At 42.3% G+C, this 17,937-nt stretch overlaps 3 protein-coding genes across 6 annotated transcripts in view; all 3 read right to left on the bottom strand.

The window, feature by feature from the left end:
• Positions 1-441: 441 nt before the first annotated feature.
• On the bottom strand, positions 442-9,046 carry LOC125334343 (acyl-coenzyme A synthetase ACSM4, mitochondrial-like). 2 transcript variants are annotated; one of them, XM_048321128.1, is made up of 14 exons: positions 8,957-9,046; positions 8,163-8,431; positions 7,496-7,706; positions 6,894-7,101; positions 6,635-6,778; positions 6,224-6,380; positions 5,498-5,577; positions 4,617-4,740; positions 4,018-4,098; positions 3,805-3,906; positions 3,295-3,422; positions 2,528-2,627; positions 1,591-1,710; positions 442-756 (listed from the first exon to the last, which is right to left on the bottom strand). In XM_048321128.1, exons 2-14 carry the CDS (start codon positions 8,361-8,363, stop codon positions 670-672), a joined length of 1,743 nt encoding a protein of 580 aa, XP_048177085.1. In that variant the 5' UTR covers positions 8,364-8,431; positions 8,957-9,046; the 3' UTR covers positions 442-669. The 2 variants fall into 2 exon arrangements, with proteins under 2 accessions (XP_048177085.1, XP_048177086.1); XM_048321129.1 differs by lacking the exons at positions 442-756; positions 2,528-2,627 and having other exon boundaries at positions 1,618-1,710.
• LOC125334342 (acyl-coenzyme A synthetase ACSM4, mitochondrial-like) overlaps positions 8,447-17,937 on the bottom strand; it is a 29,782-nt gene continuing 20,291 nt past the window's right edge. The window contains exon 15 of one of the 2 annotated variants that reach the window (XM_048321122.1): positions 8,447-8,890. The gene's annotated coding sequence lies outside the window, so the exon portion shown is untranslated. Of the gene's footprint in view, positions 8,891-9,136; positions 9,201-17,937 lie in introns of those variants that run through there. The other variant, XM_048321123.1, reaches the window with a different exon arrangement.
• LOC125334341 (acyl-coenzyme A synthetase ACSM3, mitochondrial-like) lies at positions 9,137-17,857 on the bottom strand. 2 transcript variants are annotated; one of them, XM_048321121.1, is made up of 14 exons: positions 17,769-17,857; positions 17,370-17,634; positions 16,401-16,611; positions 15,745-15,952; positions 15,189-15,332; positions 14,610-14,766; positions 14,076-14,155; positions 13,262-13,385; positions 12,481-12,561; positions 12,242-12,343; positions 11,208-11,335; positions 11,007-11,106; positions 10,274-10,393; positions 9,137-9,865 (listed from the first exon to the last, which is right to left on the bottom strand). In XM_048321121.1, exons 2-14 carry the CDS (start codon positions 17,568-17,570, stop codon positions 9,779-9,781), a joined length of 1,743 nt encoding a protein of 580 aa, XP_048177078.1. In that variant the 5' UTR covers positions 17,571-17,634; positions 17,769-17,857; the 3' UTR covers positions 9,137-9,778. The 2 variants fall into 2 exon arrangements, with proteins under 2 accessions (XP_048177078.1, XP_048177077.1); XM_048321120.1 differs by lacking the exon at positions 17,769-17,857 and having other exon boundaries at positions 16,401-17,462.

The raw sequence follows: 17,937 nt of genomic DNA, 5'->3' as shown, positions 1-17,937 counted from the left end.
CATTGAGAATTCCACTCCTGGCTAGTGCTTGGAAGAGACAAGATGCTTTCAAAAGAAAGGACACCTACACGTGGTTCTCATCCCACCACCAAAACCGTGGATTTTGAATCTATCCAATAAAACTGCTAATCCCCCATCTGTAACAATGCTTTTCCAGGACTTTTACTGTCACTATCCAAAACCAGAAAAAAATGTTCTTTTGCAACCTTTTCATAATGTTGCATTTTTGGAACCCATATAGCAACCATACCAGTCCCCATATCCTTTCCATAAGCTTTGGATGTCAGGGTAAACCCTCAGGAAATAGTGAATCAAAGTATGTGTGACATAGAATACCTTTTCAGATGGGGGCGTTATCTTTCCTGTTGTCTCTTGAGAATAACATCAAATAGAAGCTGGGCTCTAAGAGGGATGGTGAGGAGGTCTCAAAGGGAAAGGCTATTGAAGTTGTCTATTAAAAATTTTATTTTTCACCCAGAATAATACAATTCAGTCAAGTACTGGCATTGGAAACTCTGCAAGCAGGCACAAATATCACATCTTGATGTTACCTGTAGTTTTTGATGCTCAAGCATTTAACAAAAAGAGATCAGAATGAGGGCAGTTATAGTAGTGAAATTTAGATAGTGCTAATGGAATGAAAGAAGTTTTGTTAAATTCCAAACAATGCTATATCCGTCCCCACTCTTTGTCTCTTAATTCATTCCTCTTGATCTTCCCAGTCACTGTCTTTGGCAGCTCTTTGACAAATTCCACCTGGATGAAATAAAGAGAGAAAGCAATGCAGCGTGTTCTACAGAGCTGGTTTTCCAAGACTCGCTCTCAGCACATGTGGAAAATGGAGAGGACTCCCATCAGTAAGAGCTGCCTGCCCCAGATCCAAGCCACACCAAAGCAGCACATTGTGCCCCTTGTGAAACCTTCTCTTTGGCTGCCTGGATGGCCAAACATCTCTACAGCTGCCTCTCAGCTCACCAAGCTGAGTACAGTAACTCACAGCAGAAGGGTGAATGCCTGCATGGTATCAGAGGTCTGAGATGAATGACAAAAAGAAGAAAAAAAGGATGTTACAGCCCCAAAGTCGTTAATGGTTCTTAGTTCTGTGAGTTCTGCACACATGAGCTAAGGCACTGCAGTAGCTCTTTTCCTGTGGTGCTGGGATTACTAAGAAACACCAAGTGTATCCTCTTGGGCTTGTGTCTATTTGTTAGTTGTGATGATCAGTAGTCAAAAACTTATTCAGGTTCAGTCATGTGCTACCCTAAAGGCACTGGCAACTGCTTGTTTGAAGGTTAAATACAAACCAGAGAATTAGGATTGTGAGTCTGACTTAGAATATGGAGATCTAACTGGGATATATAAAACCTAGAAAATTCTGAGAAATTTTAACAAGTACTTTGTGCAAATGCATGAAAACCAATGTAAACTAATGTTATTTAGGAAGTTATTGTTAATGGTATTCTGGAGCCAGTGCTCTAGATGAATCTTTACTGCTGTCTCTTTCAAGTGAATCATGAAAATCTAAATGGCAATTCTCCTGAGACTTAGGAAGGGTGCTCTGTTTTAAAGTTTCTCCTCAGAAGTATTTACCTTTCTAGGGTATTTATATGGAGCAGTAGTTTTCTTGACATGGTCCTGCAAGTCACGAGTTAAGCTCTTCAGGTCAGTGGATGAAAAGGTTGGGGACAGAACCACAAATGCTTTCACAACCTGCAAGGTAAAATCAACAAAAGCAATCTGACACCATCTGTTTTTAAGGGCTGATGTGCAGGTTACCAGCGAGCAGAGCTGCCAGAGTCACCACGGTCAGGAGAAACACAGAAACCAGCACATGGTAAGAAAGGACACAACTTCTGCATGTGTACATGCAGAAGGGAAAGTTTAAAGCATGGGTTTTGTGCCCTCATTACAAATAAGAGCCTTTGCCCTTTTTTCTCAGCGGCAGTCAAGAGAAAGGGACAATAAAAGGTGTCTCTGGAGTTGTCCCTGAAGCTAAGGGACATTTTGTTTCTCTCTGAAGTTCACGCTGAGGACAGTAAGCCCTGTTATCCCAGCACAGGACTGTGCTTCCACCACACCTGCAGCCCATGTCTAATGCTTGGGCAGGTACAGCACAACTTTGGCTGCACCAAGAGTCATAAATGACAATTTCAGTGAATAGACAAATACTTAAGAACAAGGGCAAAGTAAACATCACAGTAATGCTCTCCACAGAGGACACCTGGGGATGAAAAGAAACTCAGAAGAGCAAAGGCACATAACTGGGAAGGGATTTTGCTTGTCAGCCCCACTGGGATTATCCATGATGGAAGTAGATGTGGTGCTTAGGTTTGTTTGTGGACCTGACAGTGCTGGTTTCATGGTTGGACTCAATGATCTCAAGGGTCTTTTCCAGCCTAAACTATTCCATGATTCTAAGATGATGTTATTGCCTTAGAGTACGTTATTCAGTTAAGTAGAAAACTCTTTATATCATTATGTATTTGGACAAATGCATTGCTTCTCCCCCTCTGTTCAGCATTGTTACCTCTCCTCTGAGGGGGTCTGGGCTGCTGACAACAGCTGTTTCTACCACAGCTGGGTGCTCTATCAGGGCACTCTCTACTTCAAATGGCCCGATGCGATACCTAGGCAAGCAAAAATAAAAATGAGATTTGTCTCTTATTTTTTATCTGGAATAACCAGTACCAAATGTTTTTTAATTGTCATGTTGAAGAAAAAAGCCAAGCCAGAACAAATTGACAACCAACTATGGAAGCTTTAGGCAAAAAGGGAAAGCTGGCTGGGTTAGAAGCAGCAGCATTTCATGGTGCTCCTGTGGCAGAGGACTGCTGGGGCTGTGCATCCTTCTCCATCTGTCCTCTCTCCTTGGGGCTCTTACGCTGGAGCTCCATCCCACTGCAATTGCAGCAGCACCTGGTGCCATATTATGATATCACATCGTACAAATCTTCCATTTCAACATGTTAAAAATAAATTGTTTCAAAAGCTCTTTGAATTCAATAGAGAGTCCTTCAATTTTAGTCAGAAAATAAACTAGATAAACATCCCTCCTTTGCCAGATGGACTCTTGATTCTTTGTTGAAACACATGAGAGGTTGCAGGGGAAATGGATGCAGCATCCTCACCAAGATGATCATCATACTGTGGGTCTGTGAAAAGCTGATAATGACAGCAAGTATTCCAAAGTCAAGAGGTCAAAAGATTCCTATCACAGCACTCTGATGTCAGAAGCTCACCAGGACATTCAAGACTATACAAAGGCAGATTTAGAATGGGTGTGTGCACACTGACCCTGAAGAAATGATGATGTCATCGTCTCTGCCAATAAACTGGAAATATCCATCTTCATCCATAGTCCCTCTGTCTCCAGTGACATAAAAATCCCCACGTTCACTTTCTGCAGTTTTCTTGGGGTTATCCTTAAAGTGGTTTACAAGCAGCAGTTTAGATTTTAAACAGGCATTGACTGAACATTGTGCTGTAACACCCACAACATCAAATGCACTGGAACTTAATTTTTCAATCAAGGATGTTGATATTGCTATAAAATACAATAAAATAGGTTTAAAACAATTTCTATTCTTTAAGAAAAAATTTAAATTGATCTTAAATTATTTTCTTTCCTTTTCTAACATCTACCAGTCCAAATAATAACAAATAACAAATAATAACAAATAAACAAATTACTCTGGTAATAAATAATAAAATGGTGGAAAATGTTCAACATTTTGGACTACTATGCAATTGGAGAGATTTTGGGGAGATTGGTAGTGGTGGTGAGGAATAAAATAAAGTTCTTACTAAATATTCAGAGAAAAAACCAAGTGGCCTTATAGGTTTGCTTCTGACAGCAATTTCCCCCTGTTGTCCTGGAGGCAGGATATTGGCATTTTTGTCTATGATCTGGAATGAAAAACAGCTCTTATTTTAGTCCAATGGAAAAACAATCTCCAAACACAAATCCAACCAAACAAATAATCCCCTATGACAGAATCTAAAGAGCAGTCAACAAACCTGAACATCATATAGGGGAGCTGCCTTCCCCATTGATCCAGGTTTAATCTTCATTCCTTTAAAACCACAGCAGATTATTCCCTGCAAAAATCAAAATCAAAATCAAACCAAAGTTTTGCAGTAGAAAATCACCACATTCACACTCAATTCATTAAATGTAGTTTCTAGACTAATTCCAAAGTAAGGAATTAAGGTTCATAGGATCCTATATGTCAGTGCTGGAGAGTACAGATGAGCAAAATGATAAAACTCCCTAAAAGAATCCTGTTCCATTATCTGTGGAAAATTAATGTCCTCTACTAACTAGTCTTCTTCTCTTAGATTCAAACTCTGCCCTCTTGGCTGTCACTGTTACTTGGAATTAGCTTAAGGACATTTGTGGAGATATTACAGCACATTCCCTCCCAAAGCCCCGTGTTTCTGGCAGGTTCTGTGAGGAGAGCTGTGAGAGGGAGTTCTTGCAGAGGTTACCAGGGAAGGGGATTACTGAAACATTCACAGAAATGTGAAGGAGGAAACAGGCTGTGCTCCTACAGAACAAACCTTGCAGCAAAAAGGAATTCCAAAGACAGAATAGGCTATGGACCCTACAGATGTACCGTTTCAGTCTGGCCATACACTTCGTGGATGTCCAGCCCTGTCTGGCTCTTCCACTGCTCCATGACTTCAGGGTTGAGCGGTTCCCCTCCACTCCTGCAGTACTTCAGGCTCATGAATTTGTATCTTCACGGGGAGTTGAAAACAAGAAAGGCAATACTTAAGTCTATAGGGTGAGAGCAGGGGCAGGCAAGGGTAAAGACCACGGGAGAGCTGTTTGCTGAGAGGGTTAGTGCCATGAGGTGGGGAAATCAGGGGATCCCTGATCTTTCTGCTCCCCATACAGCAGCAATATTGGTCTGTGCTCAACACTCTACCTATGAGTAGTAGCAGTCAGGGTTAAACATGTGAAAAATAAAATTTTTGCTGAAGTCAGCTGGGATTATAAATAACCAAGTACTGATCTGCTGAGCCAGGGCCCTGGTTGCTGACCCTCTGCAACAGGCCAAGTGAGAAAGTTCAAGAGGGAAGGAAGGAACAATGGCAGGCAGTGAGAATTGGAGATGGGGGTGAGGTACAACTGCCACAACAAATAGTTCCCTCACAGTTATGCTGACATGCACTTTCTAGGATGAAGCCCTTCCCAAAGTATGGACAATTAATGTGGTAAACAAAAATTAAGACAAAGTATTTAACAGACTCTCAGTTTCATACTCACAAGTTCAGTAGCAAATAGAAAAAGTCTCAAATTTCTGAGGGAAAACATCAAGTTTCTCTGTTTGATCAAAAAACTCAGCAAAACTCAAATTTTGCTTGATGGTCTTCTCATGAAGGATATTTTAAACTGAATTATTGCCCTATTTTGGGTCAAGCAGTTAGATAGGGAGATGACTGAAGTTCAGTTAGGGTAAATTAAACAGAAGTAAATAATTTCTTGACGTACTTGGAGAGATCATTTTGCACCAGCATGCGGAACAATGTTGGAGCACCGACCAGGGCATCAATTGGGAATCTGCAGAGAGTCTAGAGGGTTAAACAACAAGATGGACCTGTGAAGCTCAGACAAGAAACTGCCTTGGGAATGTGCAGTAAACAGGTGACACAGAAAGGAGAAGTACATTTGCCCCCTGTGTGAAAGCACCACACCCTCTGTTGGGTGAGGAACCCTCCTGCAGCTGGTGCAATATTGTATATTGTATATTTGTATACAAGTTTGAATATTTGATTGGATAAATCCCATGCTAACACATCTACCTGACACCAGGACCCCACAGCTTGGGGCATGGCCAGAAAAAGGATGTCTCTGCCTACATCATGGGGAAGTTTTCACTTTAATCTTGGCCAGTGTGGGCAGAGATACACCTCGTTTTCTACATTAGTATCAACTGATACTGCTTCCACAGTCACTAGAATGAATGGCAGGCAATTAGCGCTGCTTTTGGATGATTTCCATTCACGTGCTCACCAGCTATGAGCAAAATGTATGAATGGATTGCATGTTTGTCCCCTTCTGGATACATTAAAAATGAGAGCAGGGGCTTTACTCAAGAAATACAGCATCTCAAACACTGCTATAAACACAACCCTCATGAAATCTGTGGATGCTGTCAAGAATTGGTTTTGGCACCCTTTCTGCAGATGAATACATTTCCAAGAGTTTTTCCCTTACATTTAGGATGACTGCTGATTCAGTCTGTGGTAGGTGATGTATAAAGATGCATGATCCAAAAACCCAGGGATCAAAAAAAGATGCTACTGAAGTTAGTATCCATCCTGTGTCTGCTGTGTTCCATATCATGTCAGAGGGAGTCAAATCCAACCAGTACCTGATAGAACAGAAAAAAAAAATAATGAAAAGATACTGAAAAATACCCAGAAAGAGAGTAAGAGTTATTAACTGGAAGATGGGGACACTAGGGATGATCCTAATCCCTAGAAATTTGATGGGGTTTTTACTCTGATTTCAAAGGGAGAGGGACTGGGGATGTAGACTGGTATTTCTTATTCAGAAATGTTTTACAATAGTTCTGCTGTGCAATTTCAATTATCTTATGTTCAAGCAGGTTTAAGTCTTTCATACCTTTCACTTAAAAGGGGTCTGAAACCAAGACTACCCTGGGAATGTTGAGTCATCTTTGGAGAACCTGTGGTTCCACTGGTAAAGAAGATAATCATTGGGTCTTCAATCCTGGTTTTGATGCAGTCATGGTCAGCAGATTGTTTTCTGTAAAAAGGAGAATGCAATTATGACTTCAGTGGTTGTAGTTGGTGTCAATGAGTGCTTGTGGGAACAGGTCTGCTTTGTCCTCGTGACTGCAGTGGCACTAAGTCACACTCACTGGTACAGCTCAGTGAAGTTCAGCCATCCCTCCCTGCTGCTTTTGGACACCATTAGCTTGGTTTTCAGGAGCTGGCACTGGGATGCCACCGAGTCCACTGCAGGAGCCAGTTTGTCAGTGGTAATGAGGCACGTGGCCTTTGATGCCTGGAGTCGGTACAGTATGTCTTTGGCTGATAACTGGGATGTTCCTGGAATTACGACAATTCCTGGAAGAGTGATGAAGTTAGTTTGTGTTGGCATTTTTCCTGCATCTGATTCTTTTCTAAGAACCTAAATTAACTACTCTCAAACTGACCTCGGATATGGATTTGCCCTGGTGTTCCCCAGCCAAACAGTTATATCAGATTAATGCAGATGCCTGTGCTCTCCTGTCAGGAGTGAAATGTGGACCTGTCTGGTGACTCCCATGGCTCTTCCAAGCCTTCTGGAATCGCCTTGTCTGCTGTACAAGCTCTGTCTCCCATGGCCCCTAGTGAAAATCCTTTGGGACTGCCTGGGGGCTAGGCCGCTCACTGGGTTGTTACACTACTTTTCCTTGATAAACCATATCCATTCTTGATCCTCTCAGCCAATTTGCAATGATCTTTTTACCTCACTGACCTGCTCGCATGCAAGCCACCTTGACCAGCCACCATTCTGGAATTCGTGGTAGGACCAGGATAAGCCTGTCCCCCTTCTGCAGTCCACAGTCTTTAGTCAGCACATTGGCCACTTTCCGGGACAGGAACCCCAGCTCCTCAAAGCTCCACTTCACTTCTTCTCCTTTGCCATTTATCCACCAGAAAGCAGGGTTTGATGGCCTCTTTCCAGCCTAAAAAACACAGGGATTCAAACACAAAACATTTTCTTCTGAAAGACCATGAAATAATAACTCACAGACATCTGTAAATTATGGAAGAGCTGAGTATTTGACAACTGGCATATAAGCAATTATTTTTCTCCTGTCCTTAAAGGATCAAGATTTGCTATTCATCAAGCTCAAGTATTCCCAATAGATTCTTCTTTTCTGAACCTAAAATGTTTACCAGCCTAATTGTCTCCAGACCCAAGTCCTAGTCTGGATCCTATTTCAGTTTAAGCCTTACACTGTGCATTAGTGCTCCTCCAAAATAACAATAAATAAAGCAAGCAAGAATGAGCTTTTGTATAATTTCCTAATGCAAATATGGTTTGGCAGCTGGTTGCTTTTATAAAGAAAAAAACCTGACTTATTCCAAATGAAATTTAAAATTAAAGTATTTCATTGGCACAACAAAAGATCACCTACCTTTTCAATCTCAGACCACTTGTCCAGTACATCACTTGCGAAGTTGAAGTACTTTGGTATTTCCTGTTTGCCCTGTCTGATGGACTCATACTGGGAATGTACATCAGAGGAAAGCAGCCTGGGATGTCCATGGAAAGTCCTATTAGGAGGCTTCAGAGTCCACAAGAGTTTTAGACTCTGTAATTTAAACAACAACTTCATGGCAGAAGATTATGTATGTAGGTGCTGTAGACGATATAAGAAAATCAGCAGAATTGTTGCTATGAATCCTGCAACAACAAACAACAAAAACCAAACAAAAAATAAAAATAATATTGAGATTAACCAAAGATAATCTAGGTATGAATTAATGAGTTTTTCATTAAAGTCACTTAAGCCAGACAGAGCCAGACTGATGATTTTAACCTGCTAATTACATGTTAAGTTCCCTATCCTGCTTTCTAAAATTTTTAATTTTTTAATTAATTGCCTACAACCCTCCATAGGAAAACACAAAAACATCAGATGTTATTGTTTGCATTAGAAGAACATTCCTGCTTCATACATTCAGTACCTAATTCTCTATTCCTTTTTCTTTCTGGGTTTTTCCAAACTCCTTCCAGCAAGAATCTCATTGCTTTAGCTGCAGCAGTTGCTGACTGATCCATTCACCACATCAGTCCCAAGAACCTTCACTTCACTACGTAGCCCCCGAATTTGATAGAGACATTTCTCCTCATTTTCCTGACCTGGCTGCTGTGGGCAGGAGAGGCTGAGAGCTGCTGGGGGAGATCCTCTTCATTCACTTCACTCACCTGTCAGGACGTTTCCCATACGAGGCCCTGTAAAGATCAGTTGTCCCCTGGAGATGTGAAAGCCGGGCACTCCTTCATAAGTGTTTTGGAGTGAAACCCTTCTGGCTTTATTGCTCACTTCTTCTGGAGTGACGAGAACAGAATGTGCCACAATACAGAGCAAGGAGCAGAACTCTTTCAGTGGCATAACCTTTTTCTTGTAATCATTTACACCACTGGTAGCTGTGCATAATTTGCAGTTAACCTAAAGCACTTTGGGTCTTCTTTTGCCTCGACTTTAGCCATTTAAGTAGATCACAAATTTATCAAGATGAAGAGAAGCATTAAAAAGAAATGTCTTTTTCCTTCCACTCTGAAAGAGTTTGAGAATGTTACAGTGGTAGTTTTTGAAAAGAATATATCAATGCACTGCTGATACCCACCACAGGACAAAGACTATTTTTATTAATTTCTCATTTATTTGTATGTATCTAAGAGTTATAGTTACCTTTTTTTTTTTTTTTTTTTTGTAAGGAAAGTATTTATACAAATTGCAGTTAAAAAAATTTGACCTTTGTATGCACTTGGGACTGTCCTTTCTCATATTCCATACTTTGAATTACTTGCACTTCTTCCTGAAAATTTGTAGGTCGATGGCAAAAGTGGTTCCAATACCACATACCCTCAAACCATATGAGTGTTTTATCCTTTTTCTGCCATAGATTGATTTTCCCAATGTTTCCAAGAGTTCTGGGTCATAAACACATGCCACATTTGATGTGTTATGGTTGGTACAGGTGAGGGAATATTTCTCTCCTTGCCTTCCAGATCACTCTTGCTCTTTTATATGCTTGCCCACTCTTTGCTCCTTAGAACCTTTCTCTGGATTTTCCCAGTTGCTGTCTTTGGCAGACCCTGAACAAACTCCACCTGAAAGGCAAAAATAAATTCTGGTTAAATTCCCAGCTGAAGGAAAGACACGCTTTCATTATGGCTGGGGGTGAAAGGATGGGAAGCTGCACAGCCAGGGCTGGGATGATGAAATATTGACTGAAGGCCTTGCCTGTTTGAGGTGCTGTGAAAACCCCAGTACTCCATGAAAGAAAGACTGGACACTCATAAAGTAAAATTTCATGACCATTGCCTCCCTCTGGGTCCTTTCTAGCACACACAGACAACCCAAGGCTACAGCTGCAACAGACCCCGTCATCTGCTTCTATTCCATCTAACTCTGCCTGGAGTGTTTGTCAGAACGCAGTCGAGAAGCAGCTGAGGCAGGGCAAAAAATGCTCAGTTTCTGGTCCAGTTAGAGAACCTGTGGTTTTGGGCTGTACTTACCTTCCTTGGATACTTGTAAGGTGCAGTCACCTTCTTGACATGCTGCTGGAGCTCGTGAGTTAATTTTTCTGGATCATGTGATACAAAAGCAGGAGCTAAAACAATGAAGGCTTTGACCACCTGTGCCACAAAAAGGAAGGGATTCCATTAACTTCCAGAGGTGGGAATAAAGGGGTACATTTGTCATGTAAAGTGAGTGTCAAAATAGAGAATGCCCAAATTGGGTCTTTTTCTTTAATTTCTCTTTTCATTGGCTGGTTATTACAGAATGCTGTGCTATGAAGGACTGATTATAGAGCAGAGGATGTTTTCCATATTTCCATCTTTATTTTCCCCTTAACTTTATATCCTACTGAAGCTGAAAAGCTCATCCCTGTTTCTCAAAGAAATGTTGCAAAGTTCGAAAATATAAAACAAAAATGAAACACTCTGGATGTCATTGGTGCAGTGCACTAAGGGATGAAACAAGAAATAATCAAAATTTCCTTGCTTAGAGAAAAACATGTCATGATTAGTCTGGAAAGCCAAACTATTTTTCCACATAAAACCTGCAAACAAGGAAATAGTTCTGATATTCTAAGATCTATTAAGATGTGGATTGAAAAAACTTTAGCCCACTTACTTTCAAAAATCTGCAACATACTGAATTTCAAGGAAGCCTAGTACATACAGGGATACTGATGCTTAGAATAAAGGGCATTTCTTACTACATCTTTGCTCTATTTTCTTTTACCTCCCCTCGAACTGGGTCGGGGCTGCTGACAACAGCCACCTCGGAGACTGCTGGGTGCTGCAGCAACGCACTCTCCACCTCAAAGGGGCCGATGCGGTACCTGGGAGAGCACGAGCAGAGGTCAGCCCCAGCAGGATGGGCCAGTCCATTGGTGTTGGCAGGCTGTGGTTTATGAGGCAAATCTAGAAGCAGATGCCTTACCCAGCAGAGTTAATGATATCATCAGCTCTTCCAACAAACCAGACATACCCCTCTTCATCCATAACGCCTCTGTCCCCCGTGACATAAAAATCTCCACGCATAGAGGCAGCAGTTTGCTCTGGATTATCCTGGCAACAACCAAACATTTCAAGAGAAGTTTCTGATTCTTAGTGAGACATAACACATTTACTTTGCAGTGGTGCTAAAAATTATCAAAATAAGTTATTAAGGTGTTCTTGAAATGAGTATGTTCAATACTGTTTTATATTTCCTGGTGAAAAACCCAGAGCCATGTTAATTAGCAGTTTGATGGCTGAAGTATGTGACAGGTGGAAAAGAGAGCTACACACTAAAGAGTGTATGTAGAAATTTCTGTTCTAGAGGGAAAAGGTCGTGCTCTATCAAAATGCCCATCCATCAGAGCAAATATGTAACCCATTCTGTTCAGGGAAGTGATTTATCATTGCAGGGGGTTGCCAAAATAACCTCCTATCAAAAGTAACTTTTTACCCTTAACTGTCAGGACCAAAACTCAGATGAGGTGACCTGCAGAAAAAACTTCTTTATTTGCCTTGACCTATAGGACCTCCACATCCTGTTTAACCTCTTGGTTACACAGAAAAACCACTGACAACAGAAGACAGTGAAAGCCTGAAATTACAGTATTGAACCTAAAGAAGATTTTTATCACAGAGTGAGCAATTACATTTTACAAGTTGTTGTTTGATGATGCTACAAGTATCCCAATATTATGGGGGTTCAAAAGAGGATTAAAAACATGGATAGGTCCCCTAAAGCTTGTTCAATATGAGAGTGTAACTGCAGGGGAGAATATCTTTAGGTTACTTAATTCTACTGTTTTCTTAAGAATGTCCTGCGCCTCAGCACCACCACGCACTGACCAGGATCAAAGTCGTCAAGCAACCCAGTGAGACCTTCTGAGGAGCCTGCATGAAATTCTGCTCCTGGCAGAGCCTTGCCCTGGGTCTCTCCCAGGTCTCTCAGCAGACACAGGCACAGCAGGTCGGGCTCACCAAGTACTGGGAGAACAGACAGAAGGGTCGTGTGGGTTGCACTCGGACAGCAATGGTGCCCTCTTCTCCTGCAGGCACAACAGCCCCATGGTCATCCACGATCTGCAGCAAGGACAGACACAGCAGCAGTGCTTTGATCAGCCCAGAGGAGCATCTGCTCCAGCTCAGTGCAGGGCACAGAAGGGCTGCAGACAGCCCTGCCTTACTCTTCTACCCACAGCTGCCACATTTCCACGTACCTGCACATCATAAGGGGGAACAGCTTTTCCCAAAGAGCCAGGTTTAATTTTCATTCCTTTCATATTGGCACAGATTGCCACCTGCAGAATAGATTTTTGGGGTTTTTTTAAATTGTTGCAACATCTTGTGAATGCTATTATTGTTTGCATTAGGCACCTTCCCATGACTTTGTTGTGACAAGGGCTGAATCAGGACCTGCACTGGGGTTTTTGAGAACATCAGAGAGGGATTGAGAGGCATTTCAGGTCAGACCTGTGTGAGGTTGGTTTTGCTGAGTCAGAGCCAGTGGGTTCTCCTGCAAACACTTGACTCTGCAAGACAGCAGATGTGAAATTATTACAGACCTTACTTCAATAATGGGACGATTAATTTGGGACCATTTCAAGAGCAAGATGAGAGAAGGCCTGAGATCTGATCCTTAATAGTTTTGTTAATGTTCACTTACAGAGAAGTCTGGGATGTGAGCTGGTTTAATATTTGCCATTAAAACCTTGGAAAGGCAAATTGATAGCTGGAGCAAATTATTTTTTAAGTTTTCTTTTGAAGGAAAGATGACAACTTATTTGATCTGAAGTGTCTCTGGAATGGTTTTTGCAGGGGTCTAAAACATCAAAATATGCAGATTGCTGATTCTGGAACTATATAACTATAATTATACAAAGTATTATATTTTTAATCATGTAAGTGATTCTCACCTTTTCCATTGATTTATCAAGGACATTGTGGCTCTGGTATTGTTACCTGTGAATGGGTATATTGCAAGAATTAATGCACACGTACTGTTTCAGTCTGGCCATAACCTTCATGGATATCCAGCCCTGTCTGGATTTTCCACTTTGCAAACACTTCGGGATTCAGTGCTTCCCCTCCAGTTACACAGTGCTTCAGACTCAGGAACTTGTAGCTCGAGAGGAACAGAAAATGAAATAATTGTCTTAGCTCCTAAAATGAGCAGTGAATGGCCCTCACTGAACAGCCTCCCTTGGCTTTCCAAGTAAGTACCCCTAAAACTGAAGGTAAGGCTGAATAGGTACAGAGAGGCTGAGCTCTGCTAAACCTGGGTTGGCTTTTGTCAGGTTGAAAGACCCATGTGACAAGAATAAGTACCTTACCAAAGATGTGAAAACTCCCTGCAAACCACTTCTCACAAGCTGGGTATTTTACAGAGTAACAAACTGGGGAGAACAGCTGCCAAATAACTCTCAGGATGTGAAGCTCCTCTAACTGCTCCCTTCATTCTCAAGCATGTGACAACAACTCCACCACACTCCAGTAGCTCCCTGATCCAATGCTGCCCAGTTGATTTAAATTGAACTGGGAACCCTAAGTTCAGAGGAAGTGACAACTTAAAAATGTCTCCTTTTTTCCCCTCTGTGCTGTCTATTCAAAGACCCAGTCCTGAAGCCCAGGTGGCCTACCTGGGCTAGCCCTAGTCATTCTCACCTTTCAGAACACAGCCTTCTTTTCTGAGAGCTGGTTTTGCTAATTAGATTGCCTTTAACAGAAAAAGAAATTAAGGAACCTGAGGAACTAAACCTCCAGGGCTGTCCCAGCATTGTGCCCCAGCCTCCCTCCCCTCCCCTCCCTGCAGTACCTGCTCACATCGTGTTGGACCAGCATGCAGAAGGCAGTGGGAGCTGTGCAGAAGGTGGTGATGGGATATCTGGAGAGAGTCTAGAAAAACAGGGAGTTATTCTGTTGGAAATGAAAGTGTGATGGTGGCTCTGACCTTGTGAATGTGCAGGTGATTAATACAATGTATGTGCTCAAATGTCTGCAAGACGAAAACCATAAAAATGCTGCACCAGTCAGTCCAACCCCTGTAGAAAATACGGAACTTTCTGTCCAACAAAAGCCACACATATAAGTGAAAGACCACTGAGAGCAGTAGTTCAAATTGATTTTCTTTGTGCTTTCCAAGGTGTGTCCCAGGCTCAAGCCTAATTGGTCATAGGGAACTAGACTAGAGCTTTTCCAGTATTATTCTTGGGAAATTCAGGGTCTCTACCCCATACAAGAGGCCAGCGTTGAGGAGAATTGTCCAGCTGACTGGTTTTTGAGAAATAGCTGGAAGGAGGAATAGGCATTCTGGTATCTTTGGATTGCTTGGGATATGGGGATTACTCACCTCTGCAATAACTTCTGGTTTAAACTGTGGCATATTGTGTACAAAGACACAGGATCCACAGATCCAAGGTGCAAACACACTGCCCCAAGCCGATTTTGCCCAGCCAGTATCCGAGGTATTCCACATTATGTCTGAAGGAGTCAAGTTCATCCAATACCTGATGAAGAAGCAGAGATGAAAAAATTTCCAGGGAAAGCAAATCAGTACCAAGCCACAGATTTAACCCGAAGTGTAACTTTTAAGATTCAATGACATGGCCCAAGGTTGCTTTGGTTCTCAGGGCAGGTTGGCCCAACATGAAAGCACTTGACTTCCTCTGGTGCAGCTGTAGGGACACTTTCCTTATTGTTCCTCTGCTTTCAGCCTGTGAGTGACACAACTCTGCTCATGATGAGGTCAACTGGGCCTTCACGAAGCTTTTAATAACACAGGTTTCACCCTGAGAGGGGAAAGATGAGGAAAGCACAAATCCTACAGTCACAAATTGCCCACATTCACTGGAGCTTTATGGTCATATGTTCCATTTAATGGTGATCACGTCACTTAATGAGGACCCTGGGAGGAACTGCAAGGTGATACCTGCCAGAGATTGTGAATCCAATCCCGTAACTGCTGTGGGACTGCACCACCATTTTTGGGAAGCCCGTAGTTCCACTGGTGAAATAGATCAGCATTGGCTCTTGACTCCTCATCTTGACACATTCATGGTCAGCAGATGCAACCCTTCAGAGGAAATGGTATATTCTGGTCAGTACACACAGTTTTCCAGCAGGGAATCAGTATTTTTATTGTTTAGGAGTTCAACAGGAAAGTTGCCCCAAATTATATTATCTTACTAAAGAAATAGTTGCATTTCATATCACAGGGAAGAGTTAGCGAACACACTGCCTGTCACAAGTACACTGTGAATCATAAGGCTGAGGAGCAAGAAGAAGCTGAAAAATCTGAACTTATCTCCCAAAACCTGGGCTGGATGAACCTGTACTTAATGCAGTGTAATCACAATGCAGCAGGTTGACAGAGAAATGTAAGTCCTTTGTATTTTGAAAATGAACCTCAAAACTCAGCAATGTCACCTGCCTGGTACAGCTCCCTTCACCTCACAGGGATGATGGTGAAAGAGCTGGATACTCACGCAAGGAGTTCTTTGAGGTTCAGCCACCCAGCCCTGCTCCCTCTGCCTACAATGAGTTTACTTCTCAGGAACTGGCTGCCAGGCAGGACAGATTCCAGTGCAGGTGCCAGGGTGTCACTGGTAATGATGCACTTGGCCTTTGAAGCCTGGAGTCGGTATGAGATGTCTTTGGCCGTTAATTGGGATGTTCCTGGAATAAAGACAATTCCTGGAAAAGAGCAAGAAGCAATTGAGGAAACTCATCATTTCCCAAAAATACCTGATCGTGTCTCTCTGTTGATGCTGATTTGATCCATCATGGATGTTTGGCTGCTTAAAAGCAGAGCAAAATAGATATATTCAATTATTAATGACACTAACTCTGTAAGTTCCTCCATTATACATTCAGTTCCCTTACAATGTATATGGTCAAGCCTGACCTCAGGCTGCAGCCACTGGAGCCTCTCTGGCTTCACCTGAGGATGCCTCTTGACTGGACCCTGTCTGGCACTGTGGTTCCTGGGTGAGTGCTGCCAATCCTGCCTTTAGGCAAAAGCTGAATTGTGCAGGTCACAGCAACATATCCCTGCCTGCATTTTCTTCACACTGATCTAACATGTGGCTTGTAGGCTCTGTTTGCTCTGTCTCTGCACCCCAGGGGTGGGTGAGTCGCTCACCTGCTCGCATGCAGGCTACGTTCAGGAGCCACCACTCGGGAACACGAGGCAGAACTGCCATAACTCTGTCTCCTCTCTGCAGAGCACAGGCCTCACAAAGGACATTGGCTGCCTTCCTCGAGAGAGAGCCCAGCTCTTCAAAGCTCCACTTCACCTCCTCTCCCTCATCACTGACCCACCAAAAAGCTGGATTTGCTGGTTTTCTTCCATCCTGCAGCACATCAGAAGACATTAAACCATGAAGACAAACCTTAAAAGATTTCACTTCAATACAAAATAACTCCCAACTAAGCAAATCATCCCTGGCAATCATTCTCTCAGAGTGACACATGTATTTCTGATGAACAAAATGAAATGGTACTTTCCACTCTGCAGCTAATACTGCCCAGTACCCATGAGGAAAAATGATTTGTATCATCTGAGATTTGTTCCACTGTGTCCTCATTTTGACTGGGATAGAGTCAATTTTCTTACTGAGTTCTGGTAAAGTGCTGTGGTCTATGGATTTAGGATGAGTATAATGTTGATAACACACTGATACTTTAGTTGTTGCTAAGCAGTGCTTACTCTGAGTCAAGGACTTTCCAGTTTCCCACACTCTGCCAGCCAGGATGTGCACAAGAAGCACCTAGACAGGACAGCTGACCTGAACTGCCCAAAGGGATATTCCAGACCACAGAAGGTCCTGCTCAGTTTATAACCTAGGGGGAAGTTGGCTGGGAGGTGTTTGGGGATGGGCTGGGCATTGATCAATGGGCAGTGAGCTACTACTACTACTATGATTATTATTATAATATTTCAGTTCTTAAACTGTTCTTTCCTCAACCCCTGAGTTTTACCTTTATTTTCTCCTGATTCTCCTCCCCATCCCACTGGGGAGTGTGGGAGTGAGATCCAGGGGCTCTGTGGTTCTTAGTTGCCAGCTGGGGTTAACAACACAATGTCTATAAGGTAAAAGACAAATACTACCTTTTCCAGCCGTGCCCACTCATCTAAGACATCACTTGCAAAGTTGAAATATTCTGGCAGTTCTTTTTTACACTGGTTTATAGATTCATAGTAGGAAACAATCTGAGATGTAAGAAGCCTGTTGTTTCCGTGGAATGATCTGCAAGGTGACCCGAGAATCTGCAAACACTGAGGAATCCAGGATTTAATAAATGTTCTCATGATAAATGATGTTTTATCAGACAGTGAGGGGAAGAATCAGGTGCACACCTAAGGAATCAGTCACCTGGAATGAAAGAAAACACATTTAAACCAATCCAGTTATTGGATGCTGTCTCATGTATGACGTTGGATAAATGAATGCAAACCAGCTTGAATAAATAGGTTGATTGCACACATCCTCATTTTATATCATGTTACCTGTATTTTTATGATATGAGTATTTAACATCACAGTATGCAGAAGGAATAAGCACAGTCATCTTGAGGTTAAGAAAATCAGCAGAGTTGTTGCTATGAATCCTGCAAAAACAGCGACAACAAGAACCAACAAATCAAACAAATCTCAGCATTTTCCAGACAATCCAGTT

This window comes from Corvus hawaiiensis, chromosome 16, assembly GCF_020740725.1.
Source record: "Corvus hawaiiensis isolate bCorHaw1 chromosome 16, bCorHaw1.pri.cur, whole genome shotgun sequence".
NCBI lineage: Eukaryota > Metazoa > Chordata > Aves > Passeriformes > Corvidae > Corvus > Corvus hawaiiensis.
This window is presented reverse-complemented; position numbering and strand designations above follow the sequence as displayed.